Source organism: Mus pahari, chromosome 9 (assembly GCF_900095145.1).
Source record: "Mus pahari chromosome 9, PAHARI_EIJ_v1.1, whole genome shotgun sequence".
In the NCBI taxonomy this organism is placed as follows: domain Eukaryota; kingdom Metazoa; phylum Chordata; class Mammalia; order Rodentia; family Muridae; genus Mus; species Mus pahari.
The window spans coordinates 23,828,517-23,852,648 of NC_034598.1; the positions used below are offsets into that span (position 1 = coordinate 23,828,517).

A 24,132-nucleotide genomic window follows, 5' to 3' on the forward strand; every position below is an offset into this window, starting at 1 on the left:
AGATGGTTATGAGCCACCATGTGGTTGCTGGGATTTGAACTCCAGACCTTTGGAAGAGCAGTCGGGTGCTCTTACCCACTGAGCCATCTCACCAGCCCTGTTTGTTTCTTGAGACATGATCTTACTATGTAGCCCTGACTGGTCTTGAACTTATTCTTTAGGTTTGCCTCAGATTCCTCTTCTTGTCTCAGCTGCCCTCCTTACTGCTAGGATTATAGTTATAGACCACCACACCCAGCTTATCTACTTGCTTTGTTTTACTTTTCTTTTGTAGTGCTGGGGACCAAGTCCAGAGCCTCCTTTGCTACTGAGTTATAGCTGCAGCCATAAATCACTGACGTGTGGTATAGCCAGCATAGATACCTGTTATTATTGATGGGACAGCCTTTTCATGTCATTTTACTAGTTTATTTGAACCATTCTCAGCGAGCGGTTCATCTTTTGGTTTGTTGCAAGATCCTCACCTCTTTGAAAATGTGTCTTTTGTCCTGGTTGGTTTTATTGTCACCCTGATACAAGCTAAACCATTCTAGAGAACCTCAGTTGAGAAAATTCTCCATCATGTTGTCTATAGGCAGGTATGGGGGTCGGGGGGGGGGCATTTTCTTGATTCATGATTGATATGGGAGGTCTCCACTCATGGTGGATAGCACTACCCTGGGCAGGCAGTCCTGAGTGTATAAAAAAGCAAATTGAGCAAGTCCTGAGGAATAAGCCAGTAAGTAGCATGCCTCCATGGCCTCTGCCTCAGCTCCTGCTTCCCGGTTCCTGCCTTTCGGTTCCTGCCCAAGTTGCTTTTGGTCTTGGTATTTTATCAGAGTAATAGAACTCTTAATTAGTACGTCTGTGTCTGTTTTCCTATAGGTGTCATTGGACATTGTGCCAAGTTAGGTTTTATTAAATCGTTTTCTTATATTTGAATTGTGAAAGAGATTGTTTTTACTAATGCTTGATTCAAAGTTCAAGTAAAAGGACCCGGTAGGCAACAGACCATTTAAGTGCGTTTGCTGTTTTGAACTAAAATCTCTGATCGCAGTTCTGTATAAAGGCTTGAGTTTAATTTCAAGGTTGGTTAGTTTGGGTTTTTGTTTGTTTTTGTTTTGTTTTGTTTTTGAGACAAATTCTTGCACTTGCTATTTCACCATATCTTACCTAGAACTATGTAGATGAGGTTGGCCTTGGACCTACGATGATCCTCTGGCTCTTTCTGCCTCCTGAGTAGTGGAATTACAGGTGTGAGCTTCCATGCTCAGCTTCTTTTTGCAGTCTTTGAGTAATTAAATGCTAAGTGTACACACAAATGTAACCCACATGGTACCTGTCTATGTTCTAGCTCGGTTACAAAATAACTGAAACAGTCTTAATCCGCCTGAGCTCCATAGTATTCTTTCCCCAGCCATTTGCTAGATTCTCTCTTGCACACCATTCTAATAGGTTTATGGTTGAGATGGGAACTGGGGGAACTGGGTGCTAGCTGTCACCACTGCTATGGCAGCAGAGGACCAGGTGCTATGTCCTCAAGGACTTACACCAGAATGGGCAGGAGGAAGTGTGCTAAACAGAGTTCTTAGGACACTTGAGTCACTCTCCTGTCTCCAGCTAAATTATATATGAGAGCAAAAAGAAGGTCTGGCAACAAGGCTTGATTCTGCTGTTATTACTCAGGTTGACTCAGCCTACCTATTGTTGGATTTAATTTTTATGACTGGGAGAGGATAGTGGGGAAGGGGGGGGAAGAGAATGAGGTGTGGGGCTGGTGAGATGGCTCAGCGGGTAAGGGCACTGACTGCTCTTCCGAAGGTCCCGAGTTCAAATCCCAGCAACCACATGGTGGCTCACAGCTACCCGTAATGGGATCTGAGGTCCTCTTCTGGTGTGTCTGAAGTCAGCTGCAGTGTAATAATAAATAAATCTTTGGGCCAGAGTGAGCAGGGCCAACCAGAGCGAGCATAGGCCCTAAAATTCAACTCCCAACAACCACATGAAGGCTCACAACCATCTGTACAGCTACAGTGTGCTCACACACATTAAATAAATAAATCTTTTTTAAAAAGAGAGAATGAGGTATAATATGTCATTTCATAAAAGCTTATTTCATAGCAGAAATATCTATAGACCATTGTTGCATTGCCTTTTGCATATCGTGCTTGGGGCTGGTTTTCCCATGCATGGTGTCCTGGTTACATTCTGGCAGTTGGTGCTTCCTCCTCTGCTGAAGCAAAGAGAACTCAGTGAAGACCTCAAGTTCCTCAGCTGTCCTCTTCTTACGTGTCCTTCTGAGAACACTCTTTGACTGTTTCACTGAGCTGTACTTTACTGAGCTACCCACTCCTCCCACCTCTTCCTAGTTTTTAGCAGCAAATATGGCTGTTTTAAGTTTCTAAGTGAGACAAGTTCCTCATGTTAAGTAAGGAGCCTAAAAGTCTGAGAACTCTTCAACTATAGGATCCTGACCACAGGCTTCCTCTGTGGGTCTTAGTTCAACAGAGAAAAGAAAGTACCTGCTTTTTAAAGTTTAGTATCTAAAAAGAGTAACTTCTTTAGTTCTGTTTTCATGTACGTGTATGTTCCTGTGTGAATGTATAGCCTGTGAGGGCAATGCCCATAGAAGCAAGAAGAGGATTGGATCCCCTGGATCTGGAGCTTAAGGTGGGTGCTGGAGACTGAACTCTGGTCCTCTACTCACATAGAAGGGTGGACTCTTGAAAGGTTAGCTGTCTTTATAGAAAACTGTTTCTCTCCAGGCCAGATCTTAGTAGATGCTGTTGGTGCAGCAGTAGAATAGGATGAGCTGCCATGAGATAGCAAGTACCAAGGGCTTAGATAAGAGTCTCCAAGGGGAAGCTCCCAACACATACCCATCTCCTACTTCTATCTTGCAGAATTCTCCAAGAGTCTGGTTATCTGTGACTGTTCTCTGCAGGCTCAGAGAACCAAACCCTGAGGCTTCTTTCCAGTGCCCTCTACTGACAACCTGAGTGCTGCTTTAAAAAGCTAAGATGTAGGGAGCCAGGGTTCAGCAATATTTCACTTCCCAACAGGATGTGAGTTGCCAGGATTATAGAATACCTCTGGGAAAGAGAGAAAGAATTAAACAAAGACCCTCGTAACCATGTGACCTGGTTTCAGGGGACAGAACAAAGGGTATTTGAGTCTTAACAAGGCTGCAGCCCAGGCTGTGAACTGGCTGTCAGTGTAGTTGCACCATCTGGTCAACATCAGACTCCTAGGGTCTTGTTATGTCCTTTCCACGCCATCTTTTATCACCTTTATGGTAAAAAATCTGAGTTGTGGTAGCTAAAATACTTACTGCTTTTCTCTGTGCATCACAAAAATGTAAAGCTCATGAAGGAAAGGTGCTGTGTGGCTTTAGCAGAAAGGTTTTTCAGTTTCTCTGATTCTGGTAGGTATAGATTCTGCATCAAGAAAGTAACTGAAAATGAGAGATGCATGGATATGAACAGGAAAGACCTTTGATTTGAATGAAGTGTTTTACTTCTGTCCTCTAAACTGAAATTTTCATGGTTCTCTCTTTTTTTTCTTACCAGTGAATTAGGGCTCAAATTAAGTTTAGTCAAGAATAAAAACTCCCACTAACTTCCTGTCACAGTGTAGCTGGCAGTTGTGTTCAGTGAGAAAGCTCTGCTGAGTCAGAACTAAAATAAGAATGTACCTTAGAGCCGACAGGCTGCTGCTGCTGGGCACCATAGCCATATAAAGAGCTCCTGCGTGTGCCAAATCGTTTCCCTGGTAACTTGGGCATCTCTTAGGTCAACACAGCTAAAAATACCATTCTTCTATATTTGGAGCTTTCTCAAATGTGGCTTTGTATCTTTCTGAAAAGATATTTAGGGTTAGGTGATAATATGTTAATTCATCATGATAGGAATTAAAAGATGTTATGAACAGTAAAGGAACCACAAGAGGACTAGTTTCTAGGAAAAATATTTCAAAAATCACAGCAAAGCCTCCTAACCTCTGAGGGAAATATAAAGAATTGTTTAAGTTGATCCAACACTCCAAATTTGTGTGGGGCTTCAGGAGTTCACTGCAATGATTATAGTTAAGGGAGCTGTCTCTAAAGTACAACCTTGCTAAAGACCTCTTGAGCTGTATGGGTGTCAGCAGGGGTGGTACCTGTCAGTGTTGGCCCTCTGCCTCTTAGCAGAATGCTTGATGCAATACGGAGAGGGTGCTCAGTCATCCACCTTTAGACAGAGACGAAGAGATCCAGCTTTGAGACACTTGCATACAGAACACAGTGTTGGTTTTCTCTAAAGTCGGGCTAATTGAATGGGACATGGAGGTTCTAGCTGAGGAGAATAATAGTGATTCTTTGACAGTTATACATTTTCTCTAGAGTATATAAGGCATTGTTGGGTGACAGGGAAGTGCAAATCCAATAAAATGAAATGTGCAGGCTACTCATCCTGCCCAGTTGTTCACAGCATTTCTCAGTGTTCTGCCAGTAATGGTTATGATTTTCTCTACACATTTGGCAGCTCATCTCCTTTTCACAGCAGGTTACCAGTATGGTAAGGATGTGTCATCATAGAGAAAAGGCAGCTTTGGTTTGTTTGTTTGTTTGGCATTGTTGTTTTGTGGAAAGGTAGGTGCCATTACTTTCTCTTTACACAATTTTCAGAATGTTAATGTTAGAGAGGGACATGAAGAAAGAGGATGAGCTTGATTCGTTTCTGTCTCTCTCTTCCATTCTCCCTACCTAGGGCATCTTTTACACAAGCACATCTTTTGCAGATAGGATTTTGTTATGTGGATCACTTAGAAGTGCTTCATGAGAAATGGGCCCCAAAGTAAGCTATTATTATTTGTTAAACTGGATAGGGTTGGGTAGCTGCAGTATTGATTTTGCATTATTTTGGCCAGTTTGGGGCAGAGTATTTCTGATGTTGTGGAGCTGGCACTCATAGTTCTGTCACAGGTCCTTGGGCAGCCCCTTGCTGCATCTTGCCTGGTTTCTGAGTGGCCTCTCTATTCTGCAGACACCAGAGAGATTTGCCGCACCTGATAGTAGCAGATTTGCTGTATTTGAATTATTGATTATAGGACAGAGTGTGCATCTACTAGTGTACTTCCTGACAAGTTTCCAGCCTATGGTTGGATAGCATCACACTCACTTCCTTTATGAATATCTCCTTGGGGCTGGTGAGATGGCTCAGTGGGTAAGAGCACCCTACTGCTCTTCCGAAGGTCCGGAGTTCAAATCCCAGCAACCACATGGTGGCTCACAACCATCCGTAACAAGATCTGATGCCCTCTTCTGGAGTGTCTGAAGACAGCTACAGTGTACTTACATATAATAAATAAATAAATCTTTAAAAAAATGAGTATCTCCTTAAATATCATAAGGTCAGCTACATGCTGCTATATAGCTATGACATCAAAGCTACCTCCTTTATTTTATGTTTTATTTCAGTGGTCAGTTCTTAGGAACAATTATATGTAAATAGCCGTATACCAGGCATCCTGGCATGGGGCATTGGTGGTGCAGGGTTGGCAACTGGTACTTTAATCCAGACATTTCATATTTTTATGTTCTTAAATGATATTTTTTAACTTTCTCTTTGGGTTATAGTTAATATACAATAAAGTTGTGGGCAGCATTAGCACACAATTTTAGTCCTAATACCCAGGCAGAGGCAGTCGAATCTGAGTTGGATGCCAGCCTGGTCTGCAGAGTACATTCCAACAGAGAGAAACTGGGTCCTAACAAAGCAAGCACACACAATGATAGTAGTAAAGTCAGAGTGCTCTTATTTTCTTTTAATAACTGAAGTAAACATCAGGGTAATAATAATACAGACATGAATGTATGCATCGCTGTTTAGCTTCAGCTGGATTAAGAAAGCATGTGCTAACTACTTTTTCATGCTGGGCGTGGTGGCGCACGCCTTTAATCCCAGCACTTGGGAGGCAGAGGCAGGNGGATTTCTGAGTTCAAGGCCAGCCTGGTCTACAGAGTGAGTTCCAGGACAGCCAGGGCTATACAGAGAAACCCTGTCTCGAAAAATGAAAAAACAAAAAAACTGCTTTTTCACTCTTCTCCATGTGATGAATTTGTTTGCCTTACACAATTAAGAAGCAATTTTAAAAATAAGGCAAAAGGCATATTATCTGAAAATTCATCCATTTCTACTTGAGCTTTGCCTACTTCCTTATTGTCTTGAAAGAAAACATATTACATTATCCTACAAACTGGAAACGGGGAAGAGTTTTCTGTCTCCATTCTCCTACTTGCATTGTTTTCAGTAGTACCAGGAAAATGAGATGAAATTTTCCACTTAAGCCAAGTAGAGAATTACAGGGAAATAGTTCGTTCTGCCAGGTAGTAATATAACTAGGCCACGTTATTGATTTGAATAACCCATGTGGCACCCAGATCTTTTGTAGCAATTGAAGAGGCTTCGTCCTAGTGGTAGTTACTGCTAAGTTCTTAGTTTAGTGATGGATTTAGAATAAATAAGCTGTGTTTAGCTCTCCCATTCCACAGTTATCCCTCACTGTGGGGTGGGGATGGTTCCAGAGCACTTCTCTACACCTCCACCTCTGCTGTACCATCCTGCCCACGGGATAGCAAAGCCTGTGGTTGCTTGGGCCCCTTAGAAAATGGCCTGGTCCTAGCATACAATTGACCAAACTTTCATTTTAAATCATCTCTATACTATACTACCTAATACAATGTGGAAGAATGAATGGATAGGTGGATGAATCATGACATGTTAAAGCTAAACTTTTACTATAAATTTGATTTCTTTTGCATTTGTGCCAATGTGTTTGCATGTTCATTGTGGGATGGTAGACATGTGTGCACAGGTATGTGGAAGCCATTGCCAACCTCATAAGTTGTCACCCTTGGTTTTGTTTTCTTTCATGTGTGTTTGCATGTATGTATGCGCATGGGTATAGAAGTGTTCATGTCCGAACATGCATGTGGAAGCACAGGTTAATACTCGGCATCATCCTCAATTATTCTTTGAGATAGGGTCTCTCATTTAAGCCAGAGCTTGTTGATCTCTTGGACTCGATGACCAGCTTACCCCGCACCCCTCCCTCTGTCTCTCCCCATCTCTCTCTCTCTCTCTCTCTCTCTCTCTCTCTCTCTCTCTCTCTCTCTCTNTCTCTCTCTCTCTCTCTCTCTCTCTCTCTCTCTCTCTCTCTCTGTGTGTGTGTGTGTGTGTGTGTGTGTGTGTGTGTGTGTGTGTGTGTGTGTTGAGACAGTGTCCTGGCTGGAATTTGCTACATGTACACCAAGTTGGCTTTGAACTTGCAGAGATCTGCCTGCCTCTGTGCTAAGATTAAAGGTATATACCACCATGCCTGACCTGCTTATAAATCTTGTAGGAGAGGGGCAAGGCCTCATGAGCCTCTTTCACTTCCATGGCAGAAAATTAATGGGCTCATTCTTTTGCAGACCTTTTTTAAATAATCCTGGCTGCTGACAGTGTAAGAGAGTCGGTGGCAGGTCATGTTCAGAGGACAGCATTCCATACACAGACTTTCACTGCAGTGCAGAGCTCACCAATTAGACCACCTCTGGTTGGTGACCAGAGGCATGCCATGATTGAGTCCAGCCTAGGTTTTGTAGTGAGATCCTGACTTAATTACCCAGATTCAATCCCCGCCCCGCCTCACTCCCAAAGCTGCTTTTGGCACCTCTGCTTATGAATTGTTCACATCGTAAGTATCTGACGCCTAGGGACAGCTGTGATGCTTTGTGTGACATGTCTAAATAGGCTATTTAGACCTTTGATCTTTGGCCATTTGGGGAACAGTCATGAAGTTAGCAGACTGGTGAAATCAGAAGCTCTGCAGCTGTCTTCACGTTGTACTGGGGTGCACTAGTGTGTAGTTTGTTCTCAACAGAACATTAGACACACCCACTGTCTTAGCTAGGTTTGTATTTATTGTTGCAATTAAGCACTATGACCACAAGCAATTTGGGGAAGATAGTGTTTATTACAGCTTGGATGCTAGGGCAGGAAGTTGAGGCAGGAACCTTGGGGCAGGAAAGGAAACAGAGGCCACATACACATGGAGCATCAGAGGACAGCATTTCTCTTTCCACTGTCTAGGGTCTGGAAAGAAAATTCAGGTTATCAGGCTTGGATCAAGCTCCCAATAAGCCATCTCGCCATCCCATCAATAGCTTTTATATATATCAATAACAAAACTTCTGGGAAAAGCAATCAAGAATGCAATCTGATTTACAGTAGAGGAAATAAAATAGGAAAGGATTGAGGGAGAAAGATCTAGGAAAAAATTTAGCCACCACTTAACTCATGGATAAAAATAATCTCTTTGATGAAAATCATCAAACACAAGGGGGCTGGAGAGATGACTCAGTGGTTGAGAGCACTGGCACCTTTTCCATAGGTCCTGAGTTCAATTCCCAGCAACCACATGGTGCCTCAACCATCTGTAATGGGATCCGATGCCCTCTTCTGATGTGCCTGAGGACAGTGACAGTGTACACATACATAAAATAAATAAGTATTTAAAAATTAAAGAAAGAAAATCACCAAACACCAATGAAAGAAACTAAGAGGTCCCCAAGTTAGAAAGATATGTATATGAACATTAATTGTTATAATGTCTGTAGAACCCCTTATGACCAACAAGTTCAGCTCCTGTCAGGATACCATTGGGGCTTAGAGATATGACTCAGGGAGCCCTGGCTGCTCTTCCAGACAACCCAGGCTCAGTTTAGTGCTCGCATGGTGACTCACAACTGTAACTTCATCCCAGAGGATCTGACACCTTCTTCTATCCTTCTATGGTACATAGACATATATGTGCATAGGAAACACTCATACACATATTATAAACATAAACTTTAAAAAAATACCAGCTGGACAGTGGTGAGGATGCCTTTAATCCCTGCACTTGGAAGACAGACACAGATGGATCTCGGAGTTCAAGGCCAGTCTGGTCTACAAAGTGAGTTCTAGGACATCCAGGCCTGTTACACAGAAAAACCTTGTCTCAAAAAATATATATATACCAGCAATATTATCTGCAGATGTAGGAAAAGTACTCCAAAGATTTGGATTGATCTACATAGACTGTCAAATAGCTAAAGCAGTCCTGAGCAGAGAGAAAGAAGTGTGGAAGCATTAGTAGCCTAAGTAATTTGGTACTGGCATAAAAACAGACTAATAGAGCAGACTGGAGAACACAGATAAATGCATATATTTATCATCAACTGATTTTCAGCGAAGTTAGTGAGAATATACTATGTATATATACATATAATGCATACAAATTTATCAGAGAAATTACTGCTCAAATGATATAAGATTGAACTCAAGAGATGGCTCAGCAGTTCAGAGCTTTTTCTGCTCTTCCAGAGGCCATGAGTTCTGTTCTCAGTATCCATGTCCAACAGCTCCAGGGTCTGACGCCCTCTCCTGGCATTAATAGACTGTTTTTAAAAAAAGATGAAAAGTTACCAAGTAGTCATTAAAATACTGAGCCATCTTTATTATCTTTATTTCAGTTTGAATTTTAAAAACTTCTATCTTGCCATATTCTTTAATTTCCTGCATTTTCATTTCTACCCACTTTTTATAGATAGATAGATACCAACAAACTTTTATTTCCAAACCTAAAAGTCACTGTAGTATTGAGGTCAGAACATGACTCTGTACGGTCAGGTTTAATTACTAAAAATACTGTGAGGACTGACTGGAAGCCTAGTGAGAGTCCTTCCAAAGCTGCAGGTTTCCCAGAGGGGTTTTCTCTACCTGCAGTTTGTTCACCCCTACGATCCTTCTTGAGTCATTTAGCTTTTGTGGTGTTTTGTTTCTTCTTTTGCTCCTTCTCTCTGGCGTTCATCATCTTGGCCAACTTCCAGGACAGTACAGCACTAGCTAGGACCAGTTCTACCCACTTTTCTTAGGGCGCATCTGCAAGTGTCAGAATTGTTCCTTATGAATTAGGTCTCTCTCCGGCTACTTGCTTTCCCCACTGAGATGTAAGAAATGTTGTCCTCCCTCCTCCTTCCCTAGGAAAATGTCCTGATTGATACATGCTGCAACTATCAGTTCCACCCTCCACAGATACCACCACACATTCTTACCACTTCATTTTGATACTTTGGTGCTTGCCTTCAGCTGCATGGAGTCTGAGGTTTAAGATTGTGGGTAAAAAATTGTACTTAGCCAATGTCTGTTATCCAAATTTTATCATTTTTGTTTTTGTCTTTTTGCAGTCTAAAGAAATGTAGTTTCTCTCTCTCTCTCTCTCCCTCTCTCTCTCTCTCTCTCTCTCTCTCTCTCTCTCTCTCTCTCTCATTTTTCTTAAGTAGTCAGGTACAAATTACAAAGATATCAGACAAATCGATTACACAGAGGATTGTAGAGGATTTTGTGGTATTGTGTCCATGTATCAGTAACCTTTGTCGATCTCCATGATTCTGTTATTCTTCCAGCATGTAAGCATAAAAGGGCTGATTATGTCAGTGATTGCCAGGCATTTGTGGAATTAAAGACTACTTTTGCTGCCTTTATTATAAGAACAAAAGAGCTTTTACCAAAAATAAACTAGACTTGTAAGTTACATAAGCATTTAAGCCAGGTAGCATATACTTTAGTATAGCAGATGGATCTTATTTTGTAGATTCCAGTATCAAGGGATATTATATTGTACACACAAGGAGAGAGTAAATTATTGTTTAGCCATCAAAACAGAAAGAACTTGTGTCATTTCAACACTAGAAATCATTGTTTAAATAAAATAAACTAAGTTTAGGAAGTCCTGCATGCTTTCACTTACATTTATAAGCTAACTGTTTATCTCAAAGTGATTACCAGTGGCTAAACAAGGAGAAGCATGGGGTAATGGAAAGAGGTGGCCATTGGAAACCGAGATACAGAGGAACCAGAGGAACAACTTGTTATGTTATATGTGCTATACTTCAGTTGGATAACTTTGGTTAGCAACAATTAATTGACTCATTCTAGATAGCTAGTAGGGAAATTTTTAAATTTTCCACACTTTCCCCAAAGAAATGATGTATAATTAAGATGATTGAGGTGTTAAGCTAGTTACCCTGGTCTGATCTTTCCAAAGTGTGTGTGTGTGTGTGTGTGTGTGTGTGTGTGTGTGTGTGTGTGTGTAAATGTCACACTGTACCACATTGATGTGAACAGTTACTGGGTCAATAAAAGTAAATGCATATGCATAATGTTTTAGCACGTGCCTATAATCCCAGCATTTCTGGGCTGAGGCAGAAGATCCGCCAGTTTGAGGCAAGCCTGGGTTACAATTTGAGACCTTGTCCCCCACCCCACCCCACCCCCAAAAAACATCTTAACAGTGTTCTGTTTAAACATGGCATAGTTGTACATGCCTTTAATTGCAGCTTTTAGGATGTAAGGCAGAAAGATTGGGAGCCAAGGCCAGACTCCACTTCATAGTGAATTTGAGATGGCTATGAAACACTGTCTCCAAAAACAAAATGAAATAAACCTTAAGGATACAGGTCTTAGTACTTAGTATCAGGCATCACCCTTAGCCTAGTTTCAGCTGCCAATAGGGAAAACAGAAAAAAAAGATCTTCTCACCACTTTCTGTAAGTATGACACCTGATCGAGAGTAATTCCTATCTGGTGTGCCTAGAAGCCAGTTCTCTCACATCAGCTTTTTGCAAAGACATGTTTTGTTACATGGGCTACTCATTTGGAGACCCAGAGCTATGTTAGCTCTACCTCTCTGAAGGCCGATAGAAGAATTTACAGGAGAGGAATGAGAGGTTGTTTATTGACTGGACTGTCAGAAGGGGGCCTTTTAGGTTCTTGGTGCAGCCATTTGTGGTCATCATATTTCTTTATAGGTCACAAGTTTACACAAGAGATATATTCTCAGGGAGGTTTTGAACTTGTGATATCTGATACAAGGTCACTGAGTGGAGGATCTTTGTTGTTTGTTTTTCAGTGGAAGACACCCTTACTGGTGGTAGGCAAGTGATCTACCACAGAGCTACACCCCAAGACCTTTCAAATAAAAGTTGGTCTTTGGTTTTTTTGTTTTTTGTTTTTTTAGGATAGAATCTTTTTTTATTAATTAAATAAAAGTTGGTCTTTGGTTGTTTTTTTTTAGAGAGATCTTTTTTAATTAATCATTTTATTAGTTTACATTCAACCCCCCCCCATTCCATTCCATCCCCGTTCTCCCCCCTCCCCTTTGCCTCTAAGAGGGTGCTCCTCCACCCACTCACCCACTTCTGCCTCACTGCTCTAGCATCCCCCATGCTGGGGCATCAAGCCTCCAGGACCACGGGCCTCCCTCCCACTGATGTCACATAAGGCCACCCTCTGCAACATATGTAGCTGGAACCTTGGGTCCCTCCATGTACACTCTTTGGTTGATGGTTTAGTCTCTGGGAGCTCTGAGTGGTCCAGATAGTTGATATTGTTCTTCCTATGGGGTTGCAATCCCCTTCAGCTCCTTCAGTTCTTCCCCTAGCTCTTCCATTGGGGTGCCCGGGCTCAGTCAGATAAGGTTGGCTGTGAGTATCTATATCTGTATTGGTCAGGTGCTGGTAGAAACTCAGGTAACAGCCATACCAGGCTCCTCTCAGCAAGCATTCTTGATATCAGTAGTAGTGTTGGGGTTTGATGTCTGCAGATGGGAATGGATCCCTAGGTGGGGCAGTCTTTGGATGGCCTTTCCTTCAGCCCCTGTTCCATTTTTTTTGTCCTTGTCTTTCCTTTGGACAGAAATATTTCTGGGTTAACAATTTTGAGATGGGTGGGTGACCCCATCCCTCAACTGGGGGCCGTGCCTATCTACTGGAGGTGGTCTCTACAGGTTCTATCTTCCCTTTGTTTCTTATTTTGGCTAAAATCATCCCTCTAGGGTCCTGGGAGCCTCTCATTTCCCTGGCAGCTGGGACTTTCTAGTGGCTAACCACAGTTCCCCATCCCCCACTGCTACATATTTCTATTTGATTTCCTGACCCTCTGTACTTCTCCCCTGCCCCTTCAAATACCTGGTCCTGCCTCCACTTTTCCTCTCCCCTCCCAGGTCCCTCTCTCTACCTTCTGTGATTATTTTGTTCCCCCTTCTATGTAGGATTGAAGTATCCACACTTTGGTCTTCCTTCTTAAGCTCCATATGGTTTGTGGGTTGTATCGTGGGTATTCTGAGCTTTGGAGCTAACACGGTATGTACTCACTCATAAGTGGATATTAGACAGAATCTTACTGTATACTCGGGCTGGCCTTTATCGCTTGCTGTGGAGCCCATGGTGGCTTTAAATTCTAAATCTGTCTGCCTCAGCCTCTCAAGTGCTGGTATTACTGGCATGCACCACCACTCCTAGCAGTTCTTTCAAAGTTAAAGTATGATTGGAATATAGCTCAACAGATTCACTCTTTAGCATTTCTTAAGAGAAGGATAAATCTACGTTTACACAGAAGCCTCTAAACAACTTTCATTTGTAATAGCCTAAATCTATGAAGTATTTAAATCTTCAGTGAGTGAATGGTTTAACTACATATATATATTAGTACTGCTGAATAATATGCAGCAACACAAGATCAAACTACATATCCGTATCTAGCAACCTGGACAGATCTCAGTGGCATGATACTGACTTAAACAAAGCCAGCCTTCGGCCAGCACATATAATAGGGTTCCACGAATGACACGTTAGGTGAAAAACAGATTAGTTAAGGAGAGCAGTAAGGAGATTTCTATGGGCAGAGATCATGTCCTGCTTGATTGGTGGCCACAGTAGCTACACACTCAATGGCAGTAGAACAGGGCTCCCAACTTCACTGCTCTATTTCCCCTTCTTCAGAGAGGAAACTGAAGAAGTCAGCATGAAGAATTGTATGATTTTGTCCTTCGTGTTTTACTTTGTCCTAATGAAAAGAAACCAAAAAACGAGAGCATATAGATGAATGGAAAGGGTGACATTTGCACAGGGAAGCTGTCTCTAGGGCTTTCCCTCTTCTGGCATCCGTCAGTCTGGAGTCCAAGCAGATCCAAGGCTGCAGTCTTGGAATTCCTCATCATTTTGATATCTCTGGATTCAAAGTAGGGAGGTGTGATCTCAGTTTCTGCTTCTGGTCCCATTTTGTACCTGCCATATACTGACTTTGAGTTCCTGTTTTATTTCCCAGTGATTTTGTTCAGCCATTTTCTCCCATAGAAGTTACAGCATAGCCCTGTCACTTATTATTCAGTCTCTGTGGCCTTGGTTTTCTTGTGAATAGCACTTGTTTCACAGAGGGTATGGTGATATGATAGAAGACACGTGCTAACTCTTCTGTGTCACCATTCATTACTCAGTCATTACTCAGGTCTCAACTGTATGTTGCTTGTCTCTCAAGGGCGTATGGCTCTCCTGTTATCAGTATGACCTGCAGTGCTCAGCACTGTGCCTACTCACAGTTCCTTGACGTGCTTGCTTTGGGTAGGATGGCTTGTTGGACTAGAGAATGGAACCACAGAAGAACCCTGCACCCTTGTGTTGCCTCATGCTTCACTGTTGCTGTTATTATCATGGCAAACACAATTAGAAGACAGTAATAGTTTAAGCTAAAAATATAGCAGGAATACCATGAAGAATCGTGACTCTCCTGTTACAGGATTAGCTGGGATTAAATTGAAGAGTTACAGTTAAACTCTAGTCTTTCTGGTTTACACTGCAGCCATTCATTGAAGCCTTTACTATGTTGTTACTTGTATCAAGAACAAAGATAATAAATGGCTACATAGAGCTTCACTTCAGGGGCTCACAGGTCCTTTCTGAAGCTTGTCAAGCTTTTCAAAAAAGTCTGTGCACACCCAAATGGAGACTCACTCTGACACAAATTGTCGCTGCCACGTGAAATTGTTTTGGGAGCTTCTAGAAGTCATAATAGATCCAGACTGCTGTGCTGCAGAGCTCTTAACATGAAAAGTCAGGAGTGACCCTGGCAGCTGAGTGACGCATGTGGGAACAGTGGGAGTGACCCTGGCTGGGAAACAGGAGGCCTGGATATTGTTTCTCTTCTCTGTATCCTGCTCGGCATCACAGGGCTCTGAACTCTCAAGCTTGTACAATGGCCTTCCCAGGACGGGCACACCCGTGCACTATCCCAGAGAATGAAGAAATTCCCCAGACAGCCCTTAACAGTGTCCTCGAAGCTAATGGGAATGAAGATGAGAGGGCTGTGTCAAACCTGCAGCGCAGGCACAGTGACGTAAAGGTCTACAAGGAATTCTGTGATTTTTATGCGAAATTGTGAGTCTCTCCCCTCCTAAAATACAGGCTTTCAAGTCTCCAGATTTTCAGTTCTGCATTATCTAGCCATTTAATCCAGCTAATGTGTTTTAATTTAGCAGGGCTTTTCCAGGGTGTACCGAGGGCTTGGGGGTGGTTTTCAGATTGCCTTGACTTATAAACTTCCACCAGAGGACATAATACATGTCAAGGAAAATACCACCTTCCTGGGAAGAATAGACAGCGTTCCTCTTTCTAATAATGGTACATTTTCACTGTGTTATCCAGAAGAGAAGTTGGCACTGTGTTGTCAGAATCTATAGCAGAAAAAATATACTCTGAAAGTTCCCAAATATGAAACTAAAAATTTAATTGATAAACATTTTGTTGGGGATTTATCCCATAATCAATATTTGAGGTGGTTAATAAACTCTCAAGATATCTGATAACAGAATTTTACATATTATATATTAAGAGTAGAAACTTTGTTTCATGTGTGGAGATAGATGAGATATAAAAAACTGGAAGGCTTGATTGTGGTTTCCTATGCCGCCGACTTAGGGAGGAGGTAGGTGTGTAACATCAGTCCTGGTTGGCTTCTGTAGACGTGTATTCTCTCCACTCCCATGTTTTCTTTGTCATCAACACTTTTTAGTGAAAAACATTTTCTGGAAAATTAAGCAATTAGGAATAACCAATCTAATGACTTATCTCTTAAAAAATAGCTTCTACATACATTGTTAAATATTGTCAAGTATAAAAAAATGTGAACAATACAGGAGAGTCAGGCAAGAGAGAAGCTGAGTATGTAGTCCCAACACTTGGGAGGTGTGGAGGGTTGGGAATTTGAGATCAGCATTGGCTACGTGAGACCCAGTCTCAAAGCAAGAAAAAACAGCACCAACTAGCCAGCAAGCGAGGTGAGAGGGAGGGAAGCCTGAGCTCACTCGGGAGGCAAGTGATTGCTGTCTTCTGTTCCTCCTTTGTTACTAAGAGGAGTTCAAATATGTGAATATGTGTGTAAAACATTCATCTGCCTACCCATTTGCCAAGTCTACTTAAGTATTCAAACATAATTAAGTCTGGAATGTAGTTGTAGTGCATATAAACAGGTCAGTGCTCATAGCCTTTTTATCAGCACCATTAAAAAACAAAAGATTGAAATCCAAAACTTCTTGTATGAGAAATTATATGTATTTATTCGATTTAAAGTGACACATTACATGCTAGTAATACAGAGGAAAATGTAAATTTTTGCACATTTTTCTTGATGCAACCCCCCTCCTTCCAATCTGCTTCTGCCCTTGGCACAGAGCTACGGCTGAGAGCTACGGCTACTTCAGAACTTCCAGAGAATCAGTCACCCCAGACCTTGAGAATCATTGAGTTAAGAGGTAGTAAAGCAAGACATTCCAGAATGTTCTTCAGCTTTTCGGGGAGGTCCAGTAAGATTACTGAGGTTCGGGGAGTGGTGTCATTGGAGAGACGTTAGAATTATAATGGTGCTGGGTCTTTTAGTAGCACCTTTTGCTTTCCAGAGTGGTTTATACTTTTTTATTATTTCATCCTCAAAACAGCTTCTGAGAATTCCTGAGTGGATGTGGGCTAACATCTTTCTTCACTCAGCCACTCCTTCTATAAGAAAAAGAGGGTGCAGAGATCCCTCCAGAGCTTTATCAAAACTGTTGCTGTTCATCTGGATCCTCTCTCCTCACAATAATTCTGAAAAGACAAAGTGGGAGTCTGTATACACAGTGCTTAGGCCAGGTTCACTCAGAAGTGAGGCTGCCTCTTTTCATGTTTTAAAATAATTTTTTTTTTAGTGGGGGGGAGGCGGGGAAGGGGTGTCATACACTATGAAGGTCAAAGATAACTTGCTGGAGTCGGTTGTTCTGATATGCGAATTCAAACCCACATCTTCAGGCTTGGCAGCAAGCACTGTTACCTGCTTTGCTTTCTCTCGGGCCCAGTCTTCTCCCTTCTCTTCAGTGACACTCCTATCTTAGATTGAGCTTATGAATTTAAACAGACTTTTTAAAAAATTATTTATGTATTTATTTTATGTATGTGTGTACACTGTAGCTGTACAGATAGTTGTGAGCATTTTTTTTAAAGATTTATTTATTTATTATATGTAAGTACACTGTAGTTGTCTTCAGACACACCAGAAGAGGGTGTCATATCTTGTTACGGATGGTTGTGAGCCACCATGTGGTTGTTGGGATTTGAACTCGGGACCTTTGGAAGAGCAGTTGGTGCTCTTAACCACTGAGCCATCTCACCAGCCCTAAACAGACTTTTGATTGATCTGGAATGGTGAATGTGGGGATTCAGCATTGCATTACTGTGGCAAGGTTACAACATAAAATTGCCTTGAAACATTTGAGGAAGAAGACAAATGTAGAGATGTCCTCCATTGGAGTGGGGTAAAGAATAAGTCTTGCTATGGAAATGCTAACGTTGGAAAGAGCTAGGAGCAAGGCAGATGGTTAAAGTGTTTGTGAAGTGAGAGGCTCTCCACGCCATCTGTCCCTTGGCAGTGGTGCTGGTAGACTGCTGAGATATTTGAAAGGTCAGAAGCTATGCCAGGAGCAGACTTGCTATTGTAGAGGTAGAGCTCCACCATAGAATCAGCCCCTGGAAACAACAACAACAACAAAAAAAAAAACCGAGCCAAAACAAACATAAACAGGCTTGGTCAGTGACTGTTCAGCATATGGAACCTTCTCCATTTCTAGAACTTTCAGAAACAAAATAGCTATTCATGTGAAATCCTCACCTAATTCTTTGCTTCAGCCCTGCTTGCTGCCTTACTTCTGAAGCATCAGTGGCTAGAAAAAACAAATTATTCGTTGATCACATCCTGTTTTTTGAGGTACAGTGGGATTGCTTGTGAGGGAACTGTCAGAGTCACTCAATGCTAGTTACCGCCTTGTTTTATTTTCCTGACCTGTAAAACATGATTGCGTCCCTACCATGAACTGTCAAGAGTTTGCCGAAAGGCTGTGATCTGTGATGGAGATGATTCCTTATAAGCAGAGAGCCTGGATTCTACCCCTGTGTCATTCATTCATGAGTAGCTAGTGCCATGATGTTGAGTTAACTGTCCACCTCTGAACCTGTTTCTCTATCTATAAAGTGATTTTTATTACATAAAATTCTGTGATTTAGTGATACATTTTATACTGTAATATTAAATGTTTGCTTTATATACTGTCTAATAGAATTGAGGCATCTTATCTAATTTTTAGTGGTTTTAAGCAGTTGTTTTGAACAATATCTAATCAAAGGTATAATCTAAATCTAGGTTATAATATGATGTTTAGTTACGTGAAGTTTAGGTTCTGTTCTTTAAAGAAATTGACTTTAAGTTGTTATCTCATGGAGGGTAGAGGCTCATGAGGCCCCACCTATAGCAGAGTAGCTATTAGCAGTTGGCAGTGCCTAGGGGAGGGAGGCGGTTTTCTTTTGCCATTGTTAGCAATGTTAGTGTAGCCCATTGTTGGTGACCCACGCTCCAGTGAATGATGCCCCACATTCCTGCACATATGGGCAGCACTAATTGGACTTGATGAGGCAGGAAGGAGGAATGGACGTGAAGTTATAGGGGGACATGGAATGGAGAGCCTTGAAAGTGGGGAGCAGGACTACCTGTGATCTAAATATATTGTATTCATACCAAAAAACAATTTTAAAAACGTCGTCTCATGGATATCTTGTTTATGGGTTTGTTTGGGTTTTGGTTTTTTTTTGGTTTTTTTTTTTTGAAACAGGGTTTTTCTGTATAGCCCTGGCTGTCCTGGAACCCACTTTGTAGACCAGGCTGGCCTCGAACTCAGAAATCCACCTGCCTTTGCCTCCCGAGTGCTGGGATTAAAGGCGCGTGCCACCACTGCCCGGCTTGTTTATGTTTTTTGAGACAGGGTTTCTCTGTGTTCCCCTGGCTGTCCTGGAACTCACTCTGTAGACCAGGCTGGCCTCGAACTCAGAAATCCGCCTGCCTCTGCCTCCCAAGTGCTGGCCCCATTAATATTTTAATTAAAGTTACTTACTCAGCCGTAATTCTGAGTTCCTTAAGGGAAACATTTATCCATTGATTGATTTATTTGAGTCTGTCTCGCTCTGGCTATTTGGTCCAGGCTGTTCTTGAACTTCTGGGTTCAAGCAACCTTCCTTGCCTCTCTCTCCTAAAAGGCTGGAGCTAGAGGTGTACACCACTGCACCAGCAAAGAGAACTCTTGGCTTTGACCTGTGTTCTTCGTATCTAACCCTGCTTACAAGAATGCTGAAAATGTTAAAATCAAACAGAAACAAAGCAAGAGGTCCTTATAGAAACTGAAGTGCCTAGGTCATTTTCAATTAGAGAACTTGCGAAATCTGGTTTTATGGATAAAATAGGAGTTTTTGTGTCCAGGTAGAGTTTGCTCCTCGTTCTTGATGCTGTCTGCTCTTTCAGATAACAGGTTAACAATCTCTGTTTTGCCCTTTTGTGTTTTAGCAACATGGCCAATGCCTTGGCCAGTGCCACTTGTGAGCGCTGCAAGGGAGGCTTTGCTCCTGCTGAGAAGATCGTGAACAGTAATGGGGAGCTGTACCATGAACAGTGCTTTGTATGTGCTCAGTGCTTCCAGCAGTTCCCAGAAGGACTCTTTTATGAGGTGGGTTAACTCAGCTGTCCTTCACTTTCAAATTCCTTACCAGAGACTGAGCTAAATGCCATGTATTTAGTACCTGGGAGGTCAGTGGTGGAATGCATGTGGAACATGTGGGTCCCAACCTAAATAGGATGCCCATGCATAACTACCTACATTCATGCCCATCAGTACATCTCAGTTCAGAATCTACAGTGTCTCATAACTGCACATCAGACCTGAGTACTTCTTCTCCAAGTACAGAATCCTTTCACCAGGCCTGCAGCAGAAGCATCTCTGGCCTCCCCCAGTGCTTGCTCCTACATGGAATCTGGCCAACCTCATCCCTAGGTCTTACTTTATCAGGATATCATTGCACATCTTCCTAAAGGGGAACCCGTGTCACCAGCTTCCTGATTTCCAAGCCATATTCTGGAGATTTCCATGCATGTATTTTCTAAAGAGGATCTTGTTGGGACTTGAGCACTGCAGGAACCACTCTGTTTAGCCCTTCTGTGTGTCTTAAGTTATTTTCTAAACTTGTTTTTCTTGATGTCATCGTGTGATCTGTACTTCAATCATATTGAAACTTTCTTATCACAGGAAACATGTATTATGGAGATGGCCTAGGAAAGGTGTCATTCCCCACATTATGAGTGAAAATGAGAGTAATCACTTTGGCAATTTATTTTTGTTAACACACCACTTAACATATTTGCAAATGTGTGCATTTTTATATGATATATGTGCATAGAATTCTGATAAAGCTAAAAATGTCTGTTCTTTGATTTCTTTTTTAATTATTATTTTATGTGTATGGGTGTTTTCCATGTATATATATCTGTGCGTGGTATGCATGTCTGGTGCCCTTAAAGGCTAAAAGAGATTATGAGATCCATTGGAACTGGATTTAAAGCGGGTTGTGAGCTGCCATGTAGATACTGGGTATTGAACTAAGGTCCTCTCTTCTTAACAGCTGAACCATCTCTCCCCTTTGAGTTTTTTTCCTTTTCTCCTACCAGACTTCAATTTTCCTGTTTCTCTGCCTGAAAAAGGACATGTAGTTTATAGCAGTCATTACTAAACTAATTAGTACCACTGAGGCCTTTCCCCGCTCTGCACGGATTGAAATTCCATGCCAGCCTGGAAAACACCATTCATTCCCCCATAGATGTTTAAAAAAACCAAACTTCCATTTGTGAATTGTCTGTATTAGTGCAATGCAAGGAAATAGCATTGAGTCACAGAATGAAATTTTATTCAGTAGTACACATATTATTCAGGAGTTTCTACTACACCTCAAGAAAAATCAAACAAAATCCCTTACTAGTAGGAAGATACTGGTTTGTTTTTTTGTTTTTGTTTTTGTTTTTTTTTTTGATTCCTTAGAGAATCTTTTTTTGTCAGAAATCCAACTGTAGGAGAGAAGATGGGAAGAGCTTCCCAGGGTATATAGACGGTGGTGGTGAGCCAGATGCTCTGTTGACTCTGAATGGCTGACACTGGTAAGAGAAACAGAAGTTAGGCCCCTAGGGATTGTGACCGCACGGGAGGGAGGCTGCTGTGGGACTGCTATCACTCAGTTTAACAAACTCTTAGAATTTGACAAAGGCTCTGAAATCTCTCTTTTTTTTAAATTTTATTAGATATTTTCTTCATTTGCATTTCAAATGCTATCCTGAATGTCCCCTATACCCTCCCCCCATCCTGCTCCCCTGCCCACTCACTCCCTCTTCTTGGCCCTGGCCTTCCCCTGTATGGGGCATATAAAGTTTGCAAGACCAAGGGGCCAAGACTAGGCCATCTTCTGCTACATATGCAGCTAGAGACACGAGCTCTGGGGGTACTGGTTAGTTCATATTGTTGTTCCACCTATAGGGTTGCAGACCCCTTCAGTTCCTTGGGTACTTTCTCTAGCTCCTCCATTAGGGGCCCTGTATTCCATCCTATAGATGACTGTGGGCATCCACTTCTATATTTGCCAGGCACTGGCATAGCCTCACAAGAGAGAGCTATATCAGGGTCCTTTCAGCAAGTTCTTGCTGGCATATGCAATAGTGTCTGTGTTTGGTGGCTGATTATGGGATGGACCCCCTCTGAAATCTCTTAACTCAGCCAGATAAGACTGTTTTGATTTTAAGTTCTTTATGAAGAATTAGGGGAAATATAAGATAAATATAAGGCTTTTATTATTCATTCATGCAAGTCAATACTCAGAAGTTAGAAAAGTACAGGCAGATAGAGAGAAAGGAATCCATGAGTCAAAGCTTGATTTGTCAAAATGTCCAAACAAGACCCCTGTGAAGTTTTCATCTGTAGGCTTGAAGCCAGTAGGCACAGATTTCAGATGGTGTGCTTTGTGTGACACCTGTATCTGTACAATCCGTGCTGGGTGTGGGAGTCAGCCCAGCTACTCCAGCTGTGTCTAGCTGACCAGGGAACACTGGTCATCTGGATTGATCATACTATAGAACTGGAAAGCATAGAACTGGAGACAGAGTGACTGATACTTTCTCTGATGTGAGAAAATATAGCTTCTATTCACAGCAGATGCTCATGACAGACTCAAAGCACACAAAGAGGTTCCAGAAATATGGGGATGGCTTAGTCAGTAAAATGCTTGCCATGCAAGCATGAGGACCTGAGTTCAAATCTCCAGCACTTCTATTAAAAACCTGAAGTAGTGGCATGTCCCCATAATACTGAAATCAGTGTGGTCAAGGTTGGTTGAGTCTGTCTCCTAAAATCAGGTGGACAACAACTGAAGAAGACACTAGACAATAATCTCTAGTCTCCCCATGGTCACAAGCACATGTACATGTGTAATTGCACACATACAATGCACAAATGAACATGTCTATGTACACATCAAAAACAAAATGCAGAGAGCAGTGTTACTCATACTGTATAAGTTTCCTTTAATCCCTACTTTTCTTTTCTTTGTGGCCCTGAAAGGTGAAAACATCCTTGACAACACAGCAGGTCGCAATTTGTGATGTTACAGGTATTAGAACCCATATTGACCCAGTATCCATTCAGGTCTCTTCTTAAGATTAAGGAAATGTTACTGGAAAAGCAATTAAGGAAAGACCTCAGAAACTCAGAGGGAAAACTAACTAGTTCTGTTTTGTCTTCTACCTGATCTGCCCTCTGGAGTCCTCCAGTCCCTCTTCATCCCTCTGATGCCGTCCTTTGCCTGCCATTTTGGCATTAAATGTCACTATCTCTTAGCCAGCAGTGGTTACCTTCCGTGCACCTGCCTCTACATGTGGTCCTGTCAATTGCAAAACCATTTATGTTTGGTCAGAGGGGAAGCATGGAAACAGCCTTGAGCAGAGCAGAATAAAACATGACTCACACTTGTCCTCCTGCTCACTCCTTACTTTCTTCACTGCCGAGCTATAAATACCTCCCTAGTATTATTCCAAAAGATGTTACAAATCCCAGCATTGCGCTATTAATGGGTTGTTGCCTTCTGGGTCCTAAGGAAGACAGCTATTTTAGCTACAATATTTACTGTTTAAGGTCCCATTTTCCAGGCAAAGATTTATAAAGTCACAGATGGAAAATAAGAACTTTACTTTTGATTGAATGACATGTTAGAGAAAAAGCTATCCCCATCAAAGAATAAGATGTATATGTTCAGCTATGCCCAACAATGGAAGGTTTTCCAGAACTAGAAGCCCATTTGATTTTTTTTTTTTTTTGGCTGGGGTTCTCTGTCTGTTTTTTGAGATTATATAGTCTGCCTGGCTGAGGGTGACTTTAAACTCTGGATCCTCTAGCTTCGTAATGCTGAGGTTACAGGCAGAAACTTGGTGTGTATGTATCAATCTTAGTCTAATGAGCCATGCAGGGCATATGGGTTGGTGATATAATGCTTTCTTGTTTAGCTTTCAGAGAGCCCTAGGTTCAGTCCCCAGCTCTTTGGAAGGCAGACCAGAGAAGGTATCTTCCCCAGTCCATGCCTTTGCTAGCGCTTTTAACTTTCGTCAAAGCACCCTCTTCCTTACTCTTCCTTTTCTCTTGGAACCAGTTATGAAGACTTAAAAATAACCAAATGTCAGGGTCCTGTCAGCAAGATCTTGCTGGCGTGTGCAGTAGTGTCTGTGTCTGGTGGCTGATTATGGGATGGACCCCTGGGTGGGGCAGTTTCTGGATGGTCCATCCTTTCGTCTCAGCTCCAAACTTTGTCTCTGTAACTCCTTCCATGAGTGTTTTGTTTTCAATTCTAAGAAGGGGCGAGTGTCCACATTTTGGTCTTCG

The 24,132-nt window shown here is 42.0% G+C and overlaps 1 protein-coding gene across 6 annotated transcripts in view; it reads left to right on the forward strand.

Annotated features, from left to right (window-relative positions):
- Lims1 (LIM zinc finger domain containing 1) overlaps window positions 1-24,132 on the forward strand; it is a 112,312-nt gene that overhangs the window by 62,429 nt on the left and 25,751 nt on the right. For 4 of the 6 annotated variants that reach the window (XM_029542081.1, XM_021204653.2, XM_029542080.1 and 1 more), the window contains exon 2: window positions 19,734-19,893. In XM_029542081.1, the coding sequence (XP_029397941.1) occupies window positions 19,734-19,893 (160 nt within the window). Of the gene's footprint in view, window positions 1-14,839; window positions 15,257-19,733; window positions 19,894-24,132 lie in introns of those variants that run through there. The other 2 variants (XM_021204651.1, XM_029542079.1) reach the window with 1 other exon arrangement.